General features: G+C 44.4%; 1 protein-coding gene across 1 annotated transcript in view; it reads right to left on the reverse strand.

Annotated features, from left to right (window-relative positions):
• TMEM132C (transmembrane protein 132C) overlaps positions 1-25,950 on the reverse strand; it is an 805,495-nt gene that overhangs the window by 80,826 nt on the left and 698,719 nt on the right. Inside the window, exon 5 of the mRNA XM_044275646.1 lies at positions 19,098-19,241. Within this exon, the coding sequence (XP_044131581.1) occupies positions 19,098-19,241 (144 nt within the window). The remainder of the gene's footprint in view (positions 1-19,097; positions 19,242-25,950) is intronic.

Below are 25,950 nucleotides of genomic sequence, written 5' to 3' on the forward strand. Positions count from 1 at the left end.
ACTATCTATGGCAGCACACCATAAAAAATGCAAACAATAGAACTAGGAATTAGGGATTATTCTAGATTACAGTGGTACTATACTACACTTGAAAAATCAAAGCTCTTTGCGCACATTTATGATCAAACTTGTGTCGGGCCCATCTACCGGCGTCAAGGTGGCTTCTGCAGATGGGTACCTAAAATTAACAGAACTGCCTCTCGTGGGCTTGACCTAAGCCTACATTGTTCAGGGCGATGTAGGAACCAGCTATATTTATACTCTGCTCAGAAGCCCTTGGCAGATGGGTGAGGAGTGCTCAATCTAAAAGAGAGAGCTACCCTCCAAACATACTACAAGAAAATTTAGACTAGGATATCAGCAGTCACAGGTGCACTGTCACGGGTAATGGGGAGGGGATAACACCAAATGACACACAGAAGGAATAGACCGGAGTCTAGGCCTCAAAGCTAAGGGAGAGGGATGGTGACCTCCTAGTAATCCCAAGACCTCTCCCTGACTCCTGCCAGTATGAGTAGACCCTGAAGGTGGAAATACTCATACACCATTACCTAGGCCCTGAAGACCATGTAAGGCCCTAGGAATGGTGGCAGGGAATGAGACTACTGGTTCCTTCCCACATGAAGGAACCAGCGTCTCCCTGAGGCCTAGACAACAACACACACAAGCGAACAACAAAATGCAAGACAAAATGCACTTAGCTTAAAGTAATATGGATGAGCACGAGATCCAAAGGAACAACACACCAGCTCAACCAACTCCAACAGGAAATATCAACCGCATGGTAAGTAGTGTGAGTCAGAACTAAATATTGCCTCAGTAATGACTAAAAGCTGCACCTGACAAGAGGTGTGGTCATTACCAAACACAACCCTGAAAGGAGAAAATAGAGAGATTGTCAGATACCCTCACGTGCTGCCAGTCTCTTTAATCTTCTCACCTCTGTCATGGGAGGGACCGTGACATGCACATCCATAAAGCTAGCATGCAGACAGCAAACCAAAACGTATCGCAACACACCATTACACATGCCTTGACGCCAATAGATGGGTCTGACTTACGTTTGATCGAAAATGTGCGCAAAGAGCTTTGATTTTTCATGTATAGTACCACTTTAATCCAGAATAATTCCTAATCCCTACTCCTATTGTTTGCATGTGTAATGGTGTGCTCCCATATGTTTTTTTGTTTGCTGTCTGCATGCTAGCTTTATGGATGTGCACCTGTGACTATGGATGTACTAGTCTAAACTTTCTTGCTGTGTCCATGCTATGTTATCAAAGTTATTTTCACATAATAATTGGATTTTATTCAGAAAAAAAGGATAGATGCTAAGTTATTATTATTGTTTGTGTATAATGTTGAGCTTGTTAAAAGGCTTCATGGCAACCAATCAACAAGCTTTCAAGCTCTGTGCCCTTAGAAGCCATCACAGCCATGCCTACTAATGGCATGGCCTTTGAGTGGCCGGTGCATCATGTGACCCAGCCTCTATATAAGCTGGATCACGTGTAGCACCGCCCATCAGCTCTCAGTAGTAAAGGGACAGAAAGCAGGCAGATGAAGTGAGGGACAGTGTTAGTGCAATTTTTTGTGGGTGCAATACACCATCTTTTCACCCCTGACACAGAAAGCTAATCATAAATCTGGCTGTTAATTTTGTGGGTGACCTACAGCGACTTTTTGTGTGGGTGCAATGCAACATTGTACTTTGTACCCCTGACACACAAATATGATAGTTAATCTGTCTGTTAGTTACAGGTAGGTGCACGTCATATACCCATTTATTGCGTGAACTACACCTGCACTGCATACGTGACAGGGAAATTTATATAGTTAATCCGTCTGTTAGTTCAGTGGGTGACATCAAAGAATGAGGAGAGCATCAAATAAGCGACGTGGCACTGGTCGCAGTGCTGCTGGGATTGGTGGAGCTCCTGTTGCAGGGAGAGGACATGGTGGATCTGTGCCAGCTACGCGCCCAAATGAAACACCTTCCTCAGGTGCACGTAGGCTGAAAGCGCAGAATTGGAACCTGCAGCCCATGGGCATCTGTCTTTCACCTCACCCCCTAGCAAATCAGCCAAGCAGTCTGAGTCCCAAGTCATGCAGCAGTCTCTAATGCTTTTTGATGACTGTGCTGGCAGGGTTTCTGAGGTCTGTCCACATTGTCCTGCTCCAGAAGATTGAGTGCACTGATGCCCAACCACTTATGTTTCAGGATGTGGACATGGAAAGAACCACCACAGCATATCTCTGATGATGACAAAGCACAGGCGCCAACTGCGGCTGCTTTCTGCAGTGTGCAGACAGGCAAAGAGGGCAGGGGTAAAGACTGGGTGGAAGATGATGAGGTCCTAGTCCTAGACCCCACATGGAATCAAGGTCATGCGGGTGACGTGTGCAGTTCGGAGAAAGAGGTGGTGGTCACACAGCACCAGCCGCACAGAAAAAGAGGGAGCAGTGTGCAAAAGCAGAGTGGCCGTCCCCTAGCCAGTACGCCTGCTACTGCCCACTGCACCCAGGAACTGAGCACATCAAAGCCAGATCCAAGAAGTTCACTGGCATGGCAGTTCTTAAGACAATGTGTGCTGACTTTTAAAAAACGCATGGCAGTGGCTGTCCCACAGTACGTGGTTCCGAGCCGCAACTATATTTCCAGGTGAGCCATCCCCGCCCTGCACAACCAAGTGGCAGACAAAATTAGGTGTGCACTGCGCAACACCATCTGTAGCAAGGTCCACATAACCACCGATACGTGGACCAGTAAGCACGGGCAGGGATGTTATATCTCCCTAACTGCACACTGGGTAAATGCAGTGGCGACTGGGCCTGAGGCAGATAGAAGTTTGGTGCATGTCCTTCCGCCACGAGGATTGCAGGACGTTTGTCTTTGCGCCCTGTTGCCTCTTCCTCGTACTCTGCTTCCTCCTCTACCGCCTCCTCATCTGGTCAGCGTAACACCTTCACCACCAACTTCAGCACATCTAGGGGGAAACGACAGCAGGCTGTTTTGAAACTCATCTGTTTGGGGGAAAAAACCCACACCATGCAGGAGCTGTGGACCGGCATGGAACAACAGACCGATGAGTGGTTGGTGCCACTGAGCCTCAAGCCCGGCCTGGTGGTGTGCGATAATGGGCAAAATCTCATAGCAGCTCTGGGCCTTGCCTGGTGCATGTGCTGAATTTGGTGGTGCCGAGGCTCCTGGAAAATTATCCCAATATGTCAGAGCTGCTGCAGAAAGTACAGTCCGTCAGTGAGCGCTTTCAGTGTTCTCACCCTGCTGCTGCTCGCCTGTCTGTGCTGCAGTGTAACTTTGGCCTTCCCACTCACCGCCTCATATGCGACGTGCTCACAAGGTGGAACTCCATCTTGCACATACTGGAGAGACTGTGCGAGCAGCAGCAGGCGATAGTGGAGTTTCAGCTGCAGCATGCACGGGTCAGTCGCTCTGCGGAACAGCACCACTTGACCAGCAACGAGTGGGCCTCCATGCGGGACATGTGTGCAGTGTTGCGCTGTTTCGAGTAGTCCACCAACATGGCCAGTGCCGATGACACAGTCCTCATCGTTACTATCCCAGCTCTATGTCTCCTTGAAAAAATGCTTTGTCCAATGATGAAAGAGGATGTGGCACAGGAGGAAGAGGGATTTTTTCCACCATTATCAGGCCAGTCATTCACAAGTGGCTCAGAGGGTGGGTTCCTGCACCAACAGAGGCCAGGGACACAATTGTCCAGCAACTGCACTATTCTGGAGGATGAGGAGGATGATGACACGGTGGCACCCAAAGCAGCTCATGGGCATCACTGGAGAGTGGCTGGGTATCAGGAAGACGGGGACGTCATCTTTCCCTGGGGTTGAAGGGTACGACTTAGGGTTCGAACCTTCAATCAGCCTGACAGATTCACAGGTGTCCCAGCCACTAATGTGGTCATTTAGTCCTCAGCTGTGGACCTTGCTGGAGGAGGTTTCCCAGCCCATACACACACACGCCTTCACCTGCTATTGGGCAACAAGAGAGAAAGATTCCTGGTCACCTTGGAGACCAGGGGCAGATACACACTCCCTCTGGCTATAAAAACCTGATCAGAGCTGAGTGCTGAGTTATTCCACCTCTTGGTGAGACATACTAAGCACCCTAGCTACATTCCTTGTTATTTCCTTCTGGCTTCCTGCTTCGACCTGGGATTTACCTGACTATTTTTGTTGAAGTGTCCTTAGTGCCTTGTTTACTGGCTGCTACCTACCAGTGGGTTCCCTCCTTGCTGTTCTCTTTTAAGGCTCATGTTCTCAGAGCTTGACAAAGGGGGGATACAGAGGACACAGACGATTCACCTCCCATAGAGAACAGCTTGTCGTTGCCTCTGGGCAGCCTGGCACACATGAGCGGCTACATGCTGCAGTGCCTGCGCAACGACTGCCAAGTTGCCCACATTCTAACCAGTGCTGATTACTGGGTGGCCAGTGCCACCCTGTTTGATCTCTGCTACAAGGACAACATGTGTCCTTAATTCCTTGACTGGAGCATGATCGGAAGATGCACGAGTACAAGCGCACGCTGCTAGACACCCTGCTGATGGAATTTCCACCTGACACCGGGGCCCAGTGAAAACTCAAGGCAAAGGCAGAGAAGGAGAAAGAAGTCGCCAACATAGCTGGGGCACTGCCAGCACCTCAGAAGGGTGGGTTAGCATGGTAAAAATGTGGAAAAGCTTTGTCAGCACGCCACAACAACCAGCGCCACCAGCTGATATAGAACGTCTTAGCAGGAGGCAGCATTTCAGCAACATGGTGGAACAGTACATGTGCACACGCCTACACGTACTGACTGATGGGTCTGCCCCATTCAACTTCTGGATCACCAAATTGGGCACATGGTCTGAGCTTGCCCTTTACGCCTTGGAGGTGCTGGCCTGCCCTGTGGCCAGTGTATTGTCCGAACGTGTGTTCAGCACTGGCAGGGGGAGTGATCACAGACAAGCGCAACCGCCTGTTCACAGCCAATGTGGACAAGCTCACAATCATTAAAATGAACCAGGCATGGTTCCCACACGATTTGTCCGTACCTTGAGCAGAATAGACAAGTATACAGGGCGCACTCAGCCATTGTTATACTCCAGCACACTTTATCTTAGTTTTCTTTTTTATATTTCCCAAGGTTTTGGGGTCTTCCCAAATCTATAAAAAATTAAAATAAAAAAACTACTAAAATAGTGTTGGCTACCTCCTCCTCCTCCACTAACGCTTCTACCTACACCGCCACGTCCACCGGCATCTCCTACTCCACTTTGACCTCCGCCTCCTAGTTCAAGATCATAACCTTTTTTAAATTCTATGTTATTTTAATTCATTTCCCTATCCAAATTTGTTTGCAGGGCAATTGGCCTGCTCTTACCCCTTTATTGCTTCCTTTTGTAGCCCTCTAGCCCTTTCTATGACTTTTTTAGAGCCATTTTAGTGCCCCAAAGTAAAGATCCCCATTGACTTCAATGAGGTTCGGGGTCAAGTTCGGAACTTTGCAGTGAAGATCGGTCGAATCTGGTGAAACCAAACTTCCAGGTGTTTGCTCAACCCTATTTGTGTACCCTTCAAATGTGGGTATGATTATGCTGACTCCGATTGTTGTGATAGTGATCTATCCCTTGTAAAACCTCTATGCCTGGTCTATATATAAGCAGATATAATCACTGCGGACAATCCTCATCAGATAGCTGAACTCACTAATACCATGTTCATCAACAAAGTTGCTTTACTCTGTACATAAGACAACAGGATACAGCAGAATGAATGGATCTCAGTATTATGCGGTCAAAAGATGATACTTTCTTTAGCGTACCATGAAGAATATATGTGTCCCTGTTACATGTGGCCTGTTAGCTGCATTCATGATACAGGAAGTGCTGTACTCCAGAAGAAGGGTGGAGCATTGCAACAAAGGAAATGAGTCATAGATATCAGGGAAGGGAACATTGAAAAATAAGTGTATTACAAAAAAAGGCTACTAGATGGCAGCATATAACTAACCATAGAAATATCCATAGGAAATGGTTCAAAGAATAAACTATATAAATTCCCATCTATATTAATGTAATTATTAACTGTGTAACAGCATAATAATGTTATCAGTTATCATGCTTATCTTGAAAAATAGGCTCTGTTCACATCTTCACATCTACAAAACCTCCCAAATAGAAACAAATTTGTTTACTACTCACACCTACATATTCAATTTATTATGGGCAATATACAGCCATGCAAAACCAGATAAAGTGCCAGTGCAGCTATATATTAACATGTGCACCCCCCCCCCCCACACTCACTATCCGGTTTCCTACCCCCACTGTCCAGCAACCAAATTAGCCTTTCACACCTGATATTTAGTCGATACCACAAACTCAAGCTCCTAAGCAACAACTCTATAAAAAAAAAAAAAAAAAAATTAAACATAAATAAGCCTAAATTAGGCGTATTTCTTGCGCAGATTGCGACAATTAGGTGTATTTCTGCCGCAATGTTTAGGCGTGGAAAATGGTCTAAATGTAAGACAACTAGGAAGCTGTCTTACATTTAGAAGTGGCGGTGGATCCCGGCACCTCTACATAACTTTGGCGGTCTTAATAAACGCCGGTGTTAATAAATGTGCCCCTTTGTCTTCATGTCATGTAAAATGCTGGTTTCAGTAGCCTAGTTCTACTACCAGTTCTAATTCCCAGTAGCCCATGGATTTTACTATTTGGAAAACTGTATCAGCAATTCTGCTTTAAAGAATGTCTAAGAATGTTCGCTGAGGAAGAATTTAATAACGTAACAGGTCTGATTGAGGGTCCGATCTGAGGACGTGCAGGCTGGGGGGTCTAATTGGATGCTGGGGGGGTCTGATGGGGGTTGATATGAGGCTGGAGGGGTCTGATGGGGCTGATCTGGGGTTAATGGAGGGTGGGGAGGGTCTGATGGGGGACTGAACTGAGGCTAATGGAGGCTGGAGAGGGTCTGATGGGGGTCTGATTTGAGGCTGGGGGGTTTGATCTGAGGCTGATGAAGGCTGGAGGGGTCTGAAGGGAGACCGATCTGAGGCTAATGGAGGCTGGGGAGGTTCTGATGGGGATCTGATCTGAGACTGGGGGGTCTGATGGGGGTCTGATTTAAGGCTGATGGAGACTTTGGGAGTCTGATGGGGGCTGATCTGAGACTAATGGAGGCTAGGGAGGGTCTGATGGCTCTCTGATCTGAGGCTGGGGGGTCTGATGGGTTGTTATCCGAGGCTGATGTAGGCTGGGTGGTCTTATGAGAGGCTGATCTGATGCTGATGACAGTGGGGGGCAGATCTGAGGCTGAGAAAGGGATAAAGGCAGGGACAGTTGTAAATGCATAGGCAGGGAGAGTAAAAGCTGGATGAACCCCTGTCTGGACCCCTCTGGGATGAGCTTGGCTGCCATTAATGCCAAATAAATAAGTAAAGAACTAAATATATAACATTCTCAACAAATTAGACTGCTATATTTGGTTAAAATGGTGCATATACTATATACATTATATATAGTGCAGGCGCCATTTTGAGCTACCAGAATACACTGCTCTGGATCTTTTTTTTAACTGAAGTGCAATTTCTGTAGCGTATCCCTAAGTCAATTATCTGTTTGACCAAATATAGCAGTCTAATTTTAATAGATGTTACAGATATCCAAATGGCCCTTGGCAGCAAAAAAAGGTTCCCTACCCCTGATTTATGACAATTAGAAAGGTTTAATGTCATGTAAAGAAGTTGAAACTAGTTTGAAAATCCATTGTCTAGTGGGATAAAAGTGCAACTGATTAGATCTAAAACAGATAGGGGGAGTTTTATCAAACTGGTGTAAAGTAGAACTGGCTTAGTTAGTAACCAATAGTAACCAATCAGATTCCATCTATTATTTTGCAAAGGATCTCTGAAAAATGAAAGGTGGAATCTGATTTGTTGCTATGGGCTACTTAGCCAGTTTTACTTTACACCAGTTTTGATAACTCTCCCCCATAACCTAAGTCCTAGTTTTAAACCTCAGGAACCTGCAGGCACAGATCATATGGCACCTGGATGCATCCATACACATTCAATAGCCATCTTTCCCGACTCCCTCTCAGCTTCTTCATTCACATACACATTCTGTTCACCAGACACCTCTGGCGGTGGCTCGCAGGAGAACAGGGGGATTGGGTGAAAATATTCATTTTATATGAAACTTGTTTCCCTCAAAATTATCTGTTGGGGAAGAGTGGACAGCATGTTCTGAGTGTTGGCCAAACCCACCAATAATGATGCGTTCTGCCAACAAAAGACTAATTTGCATGGCCAGCTTTAAACTCTAACAAACAAGTAGGCCACGTCACAGTCCTGAGAGCCTCGATTTAAAATGGAATTATTAACTATTTACATATTAGTACTGGCAACCTTCTCTTTGGGCTACCCATAGGCCGAACAAACTCTGTTCCTAATCAAGGAGGTGGTGTGACCTATAAGGTCCTAATAAAGGATGTGGTGTGACCTATCGAGGAAAACAAAAACAGACTCAGCCATTGAGTTAGGCTCTGTTCACTTCAATGTGGTGGCTTTCATTTATAAAGGAAGCCACAGTGCTGCTCCAGATCCATCTCATAGTGGACGCTAGTGCTCGAAAGACTTCAGTGACCTATAATGTACTCCATGTTCGTCTTTCTGATGGAAAAATGCTTTGCATGCAGCACTAATTTTTCAATAAAACATGACAGAATCTGAGATGTGGGGTGAACAGTATCTGAGCATTATACAGAAGTAGAAAATTAATTCTATAGCTCTTGATTTTTGTAATACAGACAATTAAGAAAATCTTTGTGTTAACCCTTAAAACAGATGTTTCATAGAGTAGATGCTGAAATATGTAGAAAGAATACCACAATCTATTCTAGGCTATTCTGGGGACCAGTAAATAGATACATCTCAATATTGTAAATGCACAAATAAAATGAGGTGTATGATATGTAAACCATGAGCCACAGATTCTTATAATACACTCTGCTGTACCTCCTGACTTCATTATAGAGCATTTTTTCACGCAGCCTTCTTGACTAACCTTCACTGGGTCATTTGATTTTCTACAAGTGGTATTGTATTTCAACCCCTTTTTAATCATACGATTGGAAGACTGGAGCTGCATCAAATGCATTGCCTTTATTACAAACAACCTTTGTGCCCTGAGCCAAGATGTACTGGGCAAATTCACGTATTTGTCATGCAGACTCCATGATTAGTCTAAGTTATAACTACCTGAAACAAAAGCTTTATTGAACACAAGCTCTCTGAGGTCCCCAGAAAATATACTTAGACTAATTCTAAATATATGCACTTATGGTACCCATACCAAATACCAGAATAACTATATGCTAATAGTAAAGTCATTTATAAGAAAAATCCAGTATGTAAGACAGATGCAGAACATTCATAGAATCCACAAAAAGAACACAACGTACATTATAAATCTAAAATTATAGGAAAGTAAATGTGTATACTGTACGTTCATTCAAAAAAGGTTAATAGTGTTGCCTGGGTTGGATAAGTGGTTTGCAAGGCAGGATAAGAATTAAGTACAATATTTTGCGATGATATTGGGAATAAGACTATAGATGAGCCAATTTGTAAAAATTAGATTTGCTGAATTTTGCAGGAAAAATTTGGTGCGATCCAAATAAATTTGCGGCGAATTGCGTTAAAAAACAGCTATTTCCTGGCTGCTAAGAGCCTTTATAGTAACATAGTATATATGGCTGAAAAAATACATTTGTCCATCCAGTTCGGCCTGTTATCCTGCACGTTGTAGAACATTGGGGCTTGTAGTAACACGCATAAGGAGTCTGCTTTGGTAGTGAGATTATCCTGTGAGTCCGTATGACATGCAGATGACAGGCGTCGCTCTTAGAATCACTGCACACTTCACTTATTAGGGCAGTCCCGGGGCCAAAACTGACCAAAAAACTCAAGTATGAACTCGGCCTTACAGATCAATTTTATGGCCAAGTTGAAGCACACTCCTTTTACACCGTCGCCAGCTGATTCCACATAGATGTAAATAGGACATGTTCTATTAAACGCTTATACAAGTAGAGCCCCCCCCCCGACAGAGTGGAGAGGGTATCTGCAGTAAGTTTGTGTTGACGTCACTGATTAATTTGCCCTTCCTCTGATCTGTCAGAACAATAACCCACAAAAAATGTACGCCTTCAATCGGTCAGCATTTGCTCAACAATCCATCAGTATTGCTAATGCAAAAAAAAACAGGACTGGATCTAAAACAGAGATGACACGTGAACTGAATATTTGCATGTTTTCAGTGTTTTGTACTCATTCCTGCTTTTGTCTACCAAATCATAAACCAATTCTGATGGGACCATACAGCCCTTACAGCTGCTATACAGACAGGATCCATTGTGCGTCTCACGTTTCCTTCCTTCTGACAGATCAGAAGAAGGGTCAAACAAATGATTATGTCAGCCAGGCCAAAAGGCAAAATAGTGGCCCAGTCATGAAGTGGGGAGGGTGGGAACAGCATGAGGAGACCACAGAGTGGCCCAATGACAGGGTCTGGAGGTTGTGGCAGCATTAGGAGGCCACATAGTGGCACAATGACAGTCTGGAGGTGGTGGCAGCATGGGGAGACCATAGAGTGGCACAATTAAAGTGTGGAGGTGGCGGCAGCATCAGTATCAGCATAGGGAGAAGGCCACCGAGTGGCACAATGACAGAGTCTGGAGTTTGCAGCAGTATGAGGAGGCCACCAAGTGGCACAATGACAGAGTTTGGAGGTGGCAGCAGTATGAGGAAGCCACCGAGTGGCACAATGACAGAGTCTGAAGGTGGCAGCAGCAGCAGCATCAGGAGAAGGCCACCGGGTGGCACAATGACATCTGTCCCTGCACTCGGAACACTTGAAAATTTCTGACTCTAAGATGGCTGCGCTATTTATAGGGCTGTGACATCACAGGGCTGGCTGCTGATTGGCTGCATGCATGGCATTATGGGTCAGCCCGCCTTCCCAGAGTTCCTTGCCCCATGTCCTCACATATGTAGCTGCCATTTTAGGAAAAATTGCAATTCTTTACTACGAAGCGCGAGGAAATTCGCATTCGTTGCAAATCAAATTTTTCCTGAAATTCAGATCAAATTCCACTTCGTCTGATTCGATTTGCTCATCTCTAAATATGATCGCTATCCACTTATTTTTTATCTATTTATTCCTATTTGTCATGGATATATTTATTGTGTCCTGTTCGCTAAAGATATAACTATTATTTACTATCTATCATGTTTTAATCAAAAAGGACATTATTTTAGCTAATTTTAATAAAATTTTTGTATGTATTAACCAAACACAAGTAAGGCATATATGATCGTAGCAGTCTTTTTCCCTCTACCTAAACTTTGGCCCCGGACTGTTTCAGTGTGCACCACAGTGCAGTTTTCAAATCAACATAGTGCTTTGGTATATATAACATTGTTGCTTGAAGAGAAGGCAATTTGCCTTTGCAAAGTGTTGCTCTACATTAGCAGTAAAGAATACATTTTGTCCTACAGTATTATGGGTTTCTGGTCAATGACCCAGGGCTCAGAAGACAGTACTGCAGATGTTCTGATTTTTATACTTATCCCTGAGATTGGAATAGAGGATACATCATTAGTGATTAAAGAGGTTATAGGTTTTCAGCAAATAAAGCTTATTTAATCTATAATGAAATGTACAAATTCCCCAAATACTTTCTGCATCATTACCTCATGGTATTGAGGCTTTCTGCACGTTGCCATCCTTAAAGGGGTTTTCTGAGAGTAGAATATTGAAGACCTATGCAATATCTGATCGGCGGGGATCAGATCAGCTCACTGTAAAGTAGCTGTGCTTAGTATTGCAGCCCAGGTCCACCATTCACTTGAACGGGACTAAGCTGAACCTAGGCCATATGACTAGGGATGAGCGAACCCAAACTGTATAGTTCGGGTTCGTACCGAATTTTGGGGTGTCCGTGACACGGACCCGAACCCGGACATTTTCGTAAAAGTCCGGGTTCGGGTTCGGTGTTTGTTGCTTTCTTGGCGCTTTTTGAAAGGCTGCAAAGCAGCCAATCAACAAGCGTCATACTAGTTGCCCCAAGAGGCCGTCACAGCCATGCCTACTATTGGCATGGCTGTGATTGGCCAGAGCACCATGTGACCCAGCCTCTATTTAAGCTGGAGTCACATAGCGCCGCCCGTCACTCTGCTCTAATTAGCGTAGGGAGAGGTTGCAGCTGCGACAGTAGGGCGAGATTAGGCGTGATTAACTCCTCCAAAAGACTCCATCCATTGATCGATCTGCAGCTGTGGATGATTGAACTGCTGCTATTGAATTGCTCACTGTTTTTAGGCTGCCCAAAGCGTTTTTCAGTCACTTTTTTCTGGGGTGATCGGCGGCCATTTTGTGTCTTGTGGTGCGCCAGCACAAGCTGCCACCAAGTGCATTTAACCCTCAATGGTGTGGTTGTTTTTTGGCTAAAGCCTACATCAGGGTGAAGCTGTCACACCAAGTGCATTTAACCAGCATTAGTCTGTTTATTTTTTGGCCATATACTACATCAGGGGCAAGCTGCACCTGTCACCAAGTGCATTTAACCCTCAGTAGTGTGGTTGGTCAAGCTGTCACACCAAGTGCATTTAACCAGCAATAGTCTGTTTATTTTTTGGCCATATACTACATCAGGGGCAAGCTGCTCCTGTCACAAAGTGCATTTAACCCTCAATGGTGTGGTTGTTTTTAGGCTAAATCCTACATCAGGGTGAAGCTGTCACACCAAGTGCATTTAACCAGCAATAGTCTGTTTATTTTTTGGCGATATACTACATCAGGGGCAAGCTGCGCCTGTCACCAAGTGCATTTAACCCTCAGTAGTGTGGTTGGTCAAGCTGTCACACCAAGTGCATTTAACCAGCAATAGTGTGGTTATTTTTTGGCCATATCCCAGTCTAATTCTGTCAGTAAACGTATACCTGTCACCCAGCGCCTAAATACTAGGCCTCAAGTTTATATCCAGCTAAATCTGTCGTTACTGGTGTGGCTGGTCAAGTTATTTAGTGTCCGTCAAAGCACAGTTTTTGTTCTGGGTTGAAATACAATTCCCAATTTAGCAATTTCCTAATTTAGTGGTTTCTGCTGTATCAGAGCTATTTGAAATCTATCCCTAAAAGGGTATATCAGATTCAAGGTGCACATAGGGTCATTCTGAATAACTTCTCACACACGCTACTGTGCATTTCCAAGTCTAATTCTGTCAGTAAACCTATACCTGTCACCCAGCGCCTAAATACTAGGCCTCAAATTTATATCCAGCTAAATCTGTCGTTACTGCTGTACTGTTGTGGCTGGGCATGTTATTTAGTGTCCGTCAAAGCACATTTTTTGTTCTGGGTTGAAATACAATTCCCAATTTAGCAATTTCCTAATTTAGTGGTTTCTGCTGTATCAGGCCTACTTTAAATACATCCCTAAAAGGGTATATCAGAATCAAGGTGCTGATAGGGTCATTCTCAATAACTTCACACACACGCTACTGTGCATATCCCAGTCTAATATTGTCCGTAAAACGTATACCTGTCACCCAGCGCCTAAATACTAGGCCTCAAATTCATAGTCAGCTAAATCTGTGGTTATTGCTGTGCCTGTATTAGTGTAATACGGTACCTAAATAGATAGCCAGATAGTGTTAGGTGTCTGTAAAAAAAGGCCTGAATTTGAATTCAATACATTGGGCCAAATAATATTTTTGTTGTTGTGGTGAACGATAACAATGAGGAAAACATCTAGTAAGGGACGCGGACGTGGACATGGTCGTACTGGTGTTAGTGGACCCTCTGGTGCTAGGAGAGGACGTGGCCGTTCTGCCACATCCACACGTCCTAGTGTACCAACTACCTCAGGTCCCAGTAGCCGCCAGAATTTACAGCGATATATGGTGGGGCCCAATGCCGTTCTAAGGATGGTAAGGCCTGAGCAGGTACAGGCATTAGTCAATTGGGTGGCCGACAGTGGATCCAGCACGTTCACATTATCTCCCACCCAGTCTTCTGCAGAAAGCGCACAGATGGCGCCTGAAAACCAACCCCATCAGTCTGTCACATCACCCCCATGCATATCAGGGAAACTGTCTGAGCCTCAAGTTATGCAGCAGTCTCTTATGCTGTTTGAAGACTCTGCTGGCAGGGTTTCCCAAGGGCATCCACCTAGCCCTTCCCCAGCGGTGGAAGACATAGAATGCACTGACGCACAACCACTTATGTTTCCTGATGATGAGGACATGGGAATACCACCTCAGCAAGTCTCTGATGATGACGAAACACAGGTGCCAACTGCTGCGTCTTTCTGCAGTGTGCAGACTGAACAGGAGGTCAGGGATCAAGACTGGGTGGAAGACGATGCAGGGGACGATGAGGTCCTAGACCCCACATGGAATGAAGGTCGTGCCACTGACTTTCACAGTTCGGAGGAAGAGGCAGTGGTGAGACCGAGCCAACAGCGTAGCAAAAGAGGGAGCAGTGGGCAAAAGCAGAACACCCGCCGCCAAGAGACTTCGCCTGCTACTGACCGCCGCCATCTGGGACCGAGCACCCCAAAGGCAGCTTCAAGGAGTTCCCTGGCATGGCACTTCTTCAAACAATGTGCTGACGACAAGACCCGAGTGGTTTGCACGCTGTGCCATCAGAGCCTGAAGCGAGGCATTAACGTTCTGAACCTTAGCACAACCTGCATGACAAGCATGAACTGCAGTGGAGTAAACACCTTAAAAACAAGGAAGTCACTCAGGCTCCCCCTGCTACCTCTTCTGCTGCTGCCGCCTCGGCCTCTTCCTCCGCCTCTGGAGGAACGTTGGCACCTGCCGCCCAGCAAACAGGGGATGTACCACCAACACCACCACCACCTCCGTCACCAAGCATCTCAACCATGTCACACGGCAGCGTTCAGCTCTCCATCTCACAAATATTTGAGAGAAAGCGTAAATTCCCACCTAGCCACCCTCGATCCCTGGCCCTGAATGCCAGCATTTCTAAACTACTGGCCTATGAAATGCTGTCATTTAGGCTGGTGGACACAGACAGCTTCAAACAGCTCATGTCGCTTGCTGTCCCACAGTATGTTGTTCCCAGCCGCCACTACTTCTCCAAGAGAGCCATGCCTTCCCTGCACAACCAAGTATCCGATAAAATCAAGTGTGCACTGCGCAACGCCATCTGTAGCAAGGTCCACCTAACCACAGATACGTGGACCAGTAAGCACGGCCAGGGACGCTATATCTCCCTAACTGCACACTGGGTAAATGTAGTAGCAGCTGGGCCCCAGGCGGAGAGCTGTTTGGCGCACGTCCTTCCGCCGCCAAGGATCACAGGGCAACATTCTTCGCCTCCTGTTGCCACCTCCTCCTTCTCGGCTTCCTCTTCCTCTTCTTCCACCTGCTCATTCAGTCAGCCACACACCTTCACCACCAACTTCAGCACAGCCCGGGGTAAACGTCAGCAGGCCATTCTGAAACTCATATGTTTGGGGGACAGGCCCCACACCGCACAGGAGTTGTGGCGTGGTATAGAACAACAGACCGACGAGTGGTTGCTGCCGATGAGCCTCAAGCCCGGCCTGGTGATGTGCGATAATGTGCGAAATCTCGTTGCAGCTCTGGGACTAGCCGGTTTGACGCACATCCCTTGCCTGGCGCATGTGCTGAATTTGGTGGTGCAGAAGTTCATTCACAACTACCCCGACATGTCAGAGCTGCTGCATAAAGTGCGGGCCGTCTGTTCGCGCTTCCGGCGTTCACAGCCTGCCGCTGCTCGCCTGTCTGCGCTACAGCGTCGGCCTTCCCGCTCACCGCCTCATATGCGACGTGCCCACCAGGTGGAACTCCACCTTGCACATGCTGGACAGACTGTGCGAGCAGCAGCAGGCCATAGTGGAGTTTCAGCTGCAGCACGCACGGGTCAGTCGCACTGCGGAACAGCACCACTTCACCACCAATGACTGGGCCTCCATGCGAGACCTGTGTGCCCTGTTGCGCTGTTTCGAGTACTCCACCAACATGGCCAGTGGCGATGACGCCGTTATCAGCGTTACAGTACCACTTCTATGTCTCCTTGAGAAAACACTTAGGGCGATGATGGAAGAGGAGGTGGCCCAGGAGGAGGAAGAGGGGTCATTTTTAGCACTTTCAGGCCAGTCTCTTCGAAGTGACTCAGAGGGAGGTTTTTTGCAACAGCAGAGGCCAGGTACAAACGTGGCCAGCCAGGGCCCACTACTGGAGGACGAGGAGGACGAGGATGAGGAGGAGGTGGAGGAGGATGAGGATGAAGCATGGTCACAGCGGGATGGCACACAACGCAGCTCGGGCCCATCACTGGTGCGTGGCTGGGGGGAAAGGCAGGACGATGACGATACGCCTCCCACAGAGGACAGCTTATCCTTACCCCTGGGCAGCCTGGCACACATGAGCAACTACATGCTGCAGTGCCTGCGCAACGACAGCAGAGTTGCCCACATTTTAACGTGTGCGGACTACTGGGTTGCCACCCTGCTGGATCCACGGTACAAAGACAATGTGCCCACCTTACTTCCTTCACTGGAGCGTGATAGGAAGATGCGCGAGTACAAGCGCACGTTGGTAGACGCGCTACTGAGAGCATTCCCAAATGTCACAGGGGAACAAGTGGAAGCCCAAGGCCAAGGCAGAGGAGGATCAAGAGGTCGCCAAGGCAGCTGTGTCACGGCCAGCTCCTCTGAGGGCAGGGTTAGCATGGCAGAGATGTGGAAAAGTTTTGTCAACACGCCACAGCTAACTGCACCACCACCTCATACGCAACGTGTTAGCAGGAGGCAACATTTCACTAACATGGTGGAACAGTACGTGTGCACACCCCTCCACGTACTGACTGATGGTTCGGCCCCATTCAACTTCTGGGTCTCTAAATTGTCCACGTGGCCAGAGCTAGCCTTTTATGCCTTGGAGGTGCTGGCCTGCCCGGCGGCCAGCGTTTTGTCTGAACGGGTATTCAGCACGGCAGGGGGCGTCATTACAGACAAACGCAGCCGCCTGTCTACAGCCAATGTGGACAAGCTGACGTTCATAAAAATGAACCAGACATGGATCCCACAGGACCTGTCCATCCCTTGTGCAGATTAGACATTAACTACCTCCCCTTAACCATATATTATTGTACTCCAGGGCACTTCCTCATTCAATCCTATTTTTATTTTCATTTTACCATTATATTGCGAGGCTACCCAAAGTTGAATGAACCTCTCCTCGGTCTGGGTGCCGGGGCCTAAATATATGCCAATGGACTGTTGCACTGGTGGCTGATGTGAAGCCTGATTCTCTGCTATGACATGCAGACTGATTCTCTGCTGACATGAAGCCAGATTCTCTGTTACGGGACCTCTCTCCTCTGCCTGGGTGCTGGGCCTAAATATCTGACAATGGACTGTTGCAGTGGTGGCTGACGTGAAGCCTGATTCTCTGCTATGACATGCAAACTGATTCTCTGCTGACATGAAGACAGATTCTCTGTTACGGGGCCTCTCTCCTCTGCCTGGGTGCCTGGGCCTAAATATATGCCAATGGACTGTTCCAATGTTGGGTGACGTGAAGCCTGATTCTCTGCTATGACATGCAGACTGATTCTCTGCTGACATGAAGACAGATTCTCTGTTACAGGACCTCTCTCCTCTGCCTGGGCCTAAATATATACCAATGGACTGTTCCAATGTTGGGTGACGTGAAGCCTGATTCTCTGCTATGACATGCAGACTGATTCTCTGCTGACATGAAGCCAGATCCTCTGTTACGGGACCTCTCTCCTCTGCCTGGGTGCTGGGCCTAAATATATGCCAATGGACTGTTGCAGTGGTGGCTGACATGAAGCCTGATTCTCTGCTATGACATGCAGACTGATTCTCTGCTGACATGATGCCAGATCCTCTGTTACGGGACCTCTCTCCTCTGCCTGGGTGCTGGGCCTAAATATATGCCAATGGACTGTTGCAGTGGTGGCTGACGTGAAGCCTGATTCTCTGCTATGACATGCAGACTGATTCTCTGCTGACATGAAGACAGATTCTGTTACGGGACCTCTCTCCTCTGCCTGGGTGCTGGGCCTAAATATATGACAATTGACTGTTGCAGTGGTGGCTGACGTGAAGCCTGATTCTCTGCTATGACATGCAGACTGATTCTCTGCTGACATGAAGCCAGATTCTCTGTTACGGGACCTCTCTCCTTTGCCTGGGTGCCGGGGCCTAAATATCTGAGAATGGACTGTTCCAGTGGTGGGTGACGTGAAGCCAGATTCTCTGCTATGGGACCTCTCTCCAATTGATATTGGTTAATTTTTATTTATTTTATTTTTATTTTTATTCATTTCCCTATCCACATTTGTTTGCATGGGATTTACCTACATGATGCTGCCTTTTGCAGCCCTCTAGCCCTTTCCTGGTCTGTTTTACAGCCTTTTTAGTGCCGAAAAGTTTGGGTCCCCATTGACTTCAATGGGGTTTGGGACGAAGTTCGGATCGGGTTCGGATCCCGAACCCGAACATTTCCGGGAAGTTCGGCCGAACTTCTCGAACCCGAACATCTAGGTGTCCGCTCAACTCTACATATGACCAATAAATGTGACCTCACTGGCCTCTTTGAACAGCTGATCGGTGGAGGTGCCAGAAGTTGAACCCCACTGATCAGATATTGATGGCCTATCCTGAGGATAGGTCATCAAGATTTTGTTCCCAGAAAACAGTTTTAATGTTTATTTCCAAGGGACAAATGCTATTCACCTTCTGTTTCATAAGACACTCCAGCATATTTAGCATTTGTTACTTCATATGCTTTTGCTCCATTGGAATTTTGATGTGTCGGGATAATGGCTTATTAATATTTGATTTTTATTATACTTTAGATTATGTTTCGATAATAAAGAATCACTGAGAGAAGTTGTGTTTATACTGGTCAACAAAAATGAGTAAATGCAGTGCAGTGTGGCGCTCCTCTTCCACCACAATCACAAAAGTTATATTACTACTTACTTTAACCACATCTTCGTCTGAAGACTTGCATTCCACTAGTTCTGAAATATCCATCACAGACCCATTTTCTTCCACTGAAACAACTTTCACTGGCACTGCTACGGTCTTTCCTGTAAGGATTGCAGTGTTCAAGATCTCTGTGTCCTAAAAAGAAATAACAAAAATATTAAACAGCCTATAATGTGTCATAACAACTAACAACTGTAATACACATCTATATTTATTTTTTGTTTAACCAATAGTTCACACGAATAAGCCTTTTAAGCATTGTTAAAGCATTTCATAATATTTCAGTGATCTTTAGATTATAAAGTAACCTAATGCAGCATTGTTATCCTAACCATTATGCTCCCTTTAGAATTCAGTAGCATCACTGTGCTAAATATTTTGTAGAAGTATCTGCTATAATAATTCCAGTCTTTAAATGCCTCGAATGTATATTAGATGAAGATATATTTTTAAGATAAAAATAAAAAAATCCTAAACTCGACTATACCCAAATAGATCATAAAGTATGCAGAAAGTAGTTTGGGAATTTGTACATTTCATTATAGATTAAACAAACTTTATTTGCTGAAAACCTATAACCTCTTTAATCACTAATGATGTATCCTCTATTCCAAACTCAGGGGTAAGTATAACAATCAGAACATCTGCAGTACTGTCTTCTGAGCCCTCCAGGTCATTGACCAGAAACCCATAATACTGTATGATAAAATACAGTATAGTTCATAAAAGCAAAGATCACTGTATGTGGTATCTCTCTCTGCCCAAGGCACTTCTCATTCCAACTGGCTCAGATGGGGATTTACAAGTCTCTCATAGATATTTGCATTTTTATATATTTTTCTGTAAAATGAATATTTAAAAAAAATTATAATAATAATAATAAAAAAAAAATATATATATATATATATATATATATATATATATATATATGTATATTCTTTATTTTTTTATTTTAATGTACAATTTCCATTCAGAACACTTCTGGTGATTCATTAATGTGCCCTGATATACAGAAGGCATACATGCTGGTATCTTCCATTCCATTCCGTTTTGAAAATTCCATTAGAAAAGATCATATAAAGATATATGATCCAGGAATGGATGTTTCAGCTTTGTAGAGTTTTGTAAAAGGCATCTATTTCTTAATAGAATGTAAATAACTCACCAAGGACAAATACAAAGGCATACAAACCAATAGCCTTTCTAGGGTTAACATGGCAAACCTCTGATTTCAGGACCAATAAATCTCAATGCTGCTCCAGGACAACCTGGAGGATAATGTACACTTTGTTATGTAATTCCAGTGGATGTGAAAAGTTAACAAATCAACTCCAGATCAACTATAAGTGACCACATGGACAGCCAGTAATACTAGTAACTAGTGTTGAGCGAAGAAACTTTGTGGACTTCGATCCAAATTTCAGAGAAAATTCTATTCACCGCAAAGCCAAATTTCCTTGTGCTTCGTGGAAACAAATCTATTTTCCCTGAATGACATTAAAAAAAAAATTTAAAATTTATATTTACCTCATCTATTTGAGCGCGAAGAGCTGGCTGCGGGCATCTTGATTGAATATCCAGCGCAAAATCCCGTGAGATTTCACGCTTGATCTTCAATCAAGATGGCCTGCTCTTTGCGATCAAATGGATGAGGTAAGTATGATTTTATTTATTTATTTTTTAATTTTACACTGTAATATTAATGTCAGATGCCTCGATCAGCTACAAACGCAGCATCTGAGGGGTATAATGATGCTGCTCCCTGTCATTGCAGCCACTCTTACAAAGAAATGCGCTTTGTACATTTTTTTGTCAAATTTGGCGAAGCAGCCAAATAGAACTTTCCCATACTTCGCTCATCTCACCCCTTAAGGACAGGGCTAAATTTAGTTTTTTGTTTTCGTTTTTCCTCCTCACATTCAAAGAGTCATAACTTTTTAAAATGTTCTGTTCACCTAGCGACATGAAGGCTTACTACAAGTTGTATTGTTTAATGGAATTATTTGATGTACCATAGACTGTACTTTAAAATGGGAAACAAATCTTTGTGCGTTGAAATTGAAAAAGACAGACCCCAAGGTTGTCATAGCAATCTCCCTCTATCTGACCTCACAGATGCTGCAGTCACTACTGACAGGGGCATCTAAGGGTTTAAATGAATGGGATCAGAGTCATGTCCATTCCCGGTCTCTGCCGGCGGGTGTAGGCTGTTTTATACAGCTGACACCTGCCATCTATGGAGCAAGCTCAGTGCGTGAGCCCATTCCATACAACCAATTAACGCTCATGATAAACAAGTATGTCATGTTGGGTTAAGAGAATAATGTCTGTCTGGCTGTGGCTTTCTACAGTACAGTGAAAACAGTTGTATGTCGGGCCCTGTGGGTGATCAGGTGATCAATTTGGTGGCTTTTACCCAAAAGGAATTGACTTTGATTAGTGTATATGTCATCTTAATATACTTCAATATGTGAGTACAGCATATTACAATTATAAGTCTATACTACTAGTGGCTAAACAACACAATTTGGCTACCACAAGTTCTAAAGAATACAGCAAACTTCTAGTTATAAGCCCAGTGTTTTCATAAAGAAATTGCTCCTCCACTGAACCCTTCCTCTCCCTATTTCTCAGGCTTGTCTTAAGTAAGGCTACTAGGAGTGCAGACTTATAGCTGTATTATACTGCTTTTACATAGGTCAGCATATTTATATCACAGATGCCTTCATTCAAAGTCAGGAAAGCTAAATGCTTGCTCTTCTGCCATGAACACTTTCTTCCTATCCTTTGTGGAGGAGAGTCCCAATGTGACTCCTGCGGTTTAATTTTTTTCTCCTTCATTTACTAATCTTACAGAGCCTGTAGAAAAGAGCATTTCAAATACTGATGGATGGGCCAAAACATGACATGGGCCACATTTTCTGTGTATGTCCTTGCAATTGCTGCTTAGACAGGTGGCACTTGATGTAAATTCCAGGATCGAATGGAATTGATATGGTGTTAGAACAACCTATACAACCTCTACCTAAAGTAGTGTGATACATCTACATATGCAGACACTGGATTTTCTATTGGAATATAATATCTCTGGGTTTATTTCTCGTCTTTTCTAGAAAAAAAAAAGGTCAGGTACTTATGCTAAAGAGGAAGGAATTCAGTGAGTTCTTAAACTATAGGAGCAAAATGAATAACGCAAAGGGGGAGATTTATCATCTCCCAGCACCAGAAAAGCGGAGTTAAAAAGTCACAAACACACATTTTTTATTCAACTTTATTTTTTTTATTTTTTGCAAAGGACAGTTTTAAGCTGCCCTTACTACTTATCAGAAAGGGGATGCGGCAAGGGTAGAAGTGGGCATGGCCAGCAGCCTCAACAAAGTTATCTTCATTTACACCAGTTTTCTTGCCCAAATGAAGCTAGCTCTGAGCTGCTGTAGATTTCTGTTTAGGTGCATAATATGCCAGAGGATACACCTAATTTATGATTAGGCCCCTCCCTAAAATCTTTGTAATGTTTTGTATCCAGGAATTGATTTCTTTTCATCTGAGCCTTTTTTATTTTTTTGTTTTAAGCCTTGTCTAAATAACCTGTGTATTAGCAATTGCAATGATGTATCTCACCTATCTTTACAGTAACTGCAGGCCAACAAAATACACAGCATTGTTGCCTTGCAGCGCAGGGTTCCTGTGTTCGCATTCAATCAAGGGCTACATGGAGCTTGTATGTTCTTTCCATTTTGTGTGTGTTTTCTCTGCTTATTTTGTTTTCCTCCTATGCTCACACTCCTATGAAAATTGTTGGGGAAGGAGTGCCTAAATGGCCGCCGCTGACTTCCCCGCTCCACATATCAAGAAGAATTTCTAAGCTGTGCTTTGAGTCCCTTGGTTGAGAAAAGTGCATTACGAATGGTTGTTGCAATATGCTCAGTTTTCCAATTTTGCTTCTCTAACTTGACATCGTTAATAATACATTATCATAAAAAGCATTTATTGGCATGTATCGTATTTCAAGGAATACACGGACACTACAAGATTATAGTTATCTAATGATATTTTTTGTTTTAACAAGCCATAGATTAATTTATAAGCAAACTTTTCTTTTACAATGATTTTTTATGCTTTAGTTTTTGTCTGATGCATCGTCCATTGTAAAACCAAATGTTTTCGCTCTAGCTTTCTTAATGTCTAAATGGACTGTTTAATTTACCACGGGTAAGGCTGAGAGCGATAACTGATGGAAGAGGGGTTAACGCTACAAGTTGCTAATGACTATGAAGATGTAATTTATGCATACCACCTACACTCCATGCTTAGACTCTACAAAAGAGATTTGTCCCACTTTTCAGCTAGCTAATAAAACTAATACCATGTTCGACTGACTTTATTATGAGCAAAACCATGGATACTCCTTATACTGGAGCTTATGTTACTCCAAGGAATACGCCAATTAATTCTTAGCACTGGTTTGTAGACAATTGCCATTCGGCTGTAAGATGCCAAGCACTCAAATGGGACTAATTTAGGTACTAATTTAACATTAACTTGGGCTGAATGAGCAAGTAAAATGACAGTTACTAAACAGAACTTGCCAGATTTTATGGCCTTAGGTATAATTTGATAGAATTACAATATATTACATCTATCGAGTTTGCTGTTATGTTTTGTGTGTTCTTATTCTCATTTGTGTTTTAATGGTTAATTACCAGCCACATGTCATGATTGGTGTAATATATAAGAGCCTCTATCTTCAACACTTGGTCTAAGGCTACATAAAAGGCTGAGTTCACACTTCAGTTATTTGGTAAGTTATTTCCATCAGTTATTGTGAGCCAAAACCAGTAGGGAAGCCTGCACAGAGATAAGGTCTAATAGAAAGATCTGCACCTGTTTTGTGTTTCTGACCCGCACCTGGTTTTGGCTCACAATAGCTGATGAAAATAACTGATCAATGAACTGAAGTGTGAAACCGGCCGTAGATGAAAGTCGGCCATTTTGGACAATAATCATTTTAAAATTATATGCAAGAGATCGTTCCTGATGGTCAGTAACCAATAAGTCTGCCAAAGAGATGATCATTCTTGTTGAATTTATTTGTCGCTACTATTTGATAAAAGTATGGAGGACATTTATCAAATCTGGTGCACATTTTTGTGACTTTTGGTCGTATTTTTGCGACATTTGGTGAGTGAAAAGTAGGTCGGGATTAAAGATTAGAACAGTGTCTCATTTATGTATGACCTTTTCAAAAGTCACAAAAATGTCACATCACCGCGACAGGCAACCTCCTGGTTTACTGAAAGTGGCTGAACAACATGCTTAAAATTTAATAAAAACATATATACCTCACTAATAAGCATGCACAGCATAGACGTTTTAAGTATGTGGAGCGGCAGCATGAAGATTCTTAGTCTAAAGGGCAAACTGAATGGAATGACGTGGTATAGCAGGAGGTGCTCAAACCCACATGCAGTCGTGCATATATATAGGGGAGCAAATCCTGCACTTGTGGCCCGTTGCTAATGGCAATCCCCAGCAAACATGCATACGGTGGAGGATGCCCGCAGCGAACCACAAGTACCACAATAGACATCCTACACAAGGTAACAATTGTGTGGATGTGATAATCAATATAACAATATAACAAAATAGCAACAGACAGGTGCACTCTGCGGTATTACTAAATCCTCAAACTGGTTTTAAAATTGAGAGATTAGTCAACATGTCCTACGGAGTAGGACATGTCTAAGCCCGGGCACCGCGACAAGGTTTCTCAAGTAGCCCGGGACCTAACACTCTCCTACCTGTGCCAGTGGGCAAATACCAGGAGCCAGTGGGCAAATTACAGGAGCATAAGGCCGACTCACAAACAACTCACCAGTTACCTCCAGCATATATCCATGCTTGCAATGGGAGGAGGGAGGAGTCTGCAAGTCCCACTCAAGACTGTCTGGTATGGCCCAGGCCTCACAGGTGCACCTAAATGTGGCCTGTAGATGGAAAACAGGCACATTTAAATTGGAGTTTATATACCTCCAGGAATCTCTATATATACAAACTGAATGGAATGACGTGGTATAGCAGGAGGTGCTCAAACCCACATGCAGTCGTGCATATATAGGGGAGCAAATCCTGCACTTGTGGCCCGTTGCTAATGGCAATCCCCAGCAAACATGCATACGGTGGAGGATGCCCGCAGCGAACCACAAGTACCACAATAGACATCCTACACAAGGTAACAATTGTGTGGATGTGATAATCAATATAACAATATAACAAAATAGCAACAGACAGGTGCACTCTGCGGTATTACTAAATCCTCAAACTGGTTTTAAAATTGAGAGATTAGTCAACATGTCCTACGGAGTATGGGCCATACCAGACAGTCTTGAGTGGGACTTGCAGACTCCTCCCTCCTCCCATTGCAAGCATGGATATATGCTGGAGGTAACTGGTGAGTTGTTTGTGAGTCGGCCTTATGCTCCTGTAATTTGCCCACTGGCTCCTGGTATTTGCCCACTGGCACAGGTAGGAGAGTGTTAGGTCCCGGGCTACTTGAGAAACCTTGTCGCGGTGCCCGGGCTTAGACATGTCCTACTCCGTAGGACATGTTGACTAATCTCTCAATTTTAAAACCAGTTTGAGGATTTAGTAATACCGCAGAGTGCACCTGTCTGTTGCTATTTTGTTATATTGTTATATTGATTATCACATCCACACAATTGTTACCTTGTGTAGGATGTCTATTGTGGTACTTGTGGTTCGCTGCGGGCATCCTCCACCGTATGCATGTTTGCTGGGGATTGCCATTAGCAACGGGCCACAAGTGCAGGATTTGCTCCCCTAT

The sequence above is a fragment of the Bufo gargarizans genome, chromosome 1, assembly GCF_014858855.1.
Source record: "Bufo gargarizans isolate SCDJY-AF-19 chromosome 1, ASM1485885v1, whole genome shotgun sequence".
Taxonomy (NCBI): Eukaryota; Metazoa; Chordata; class Amphibia; order Anura; family Bufonidae; genus Bufo; species Bufo gargarizans.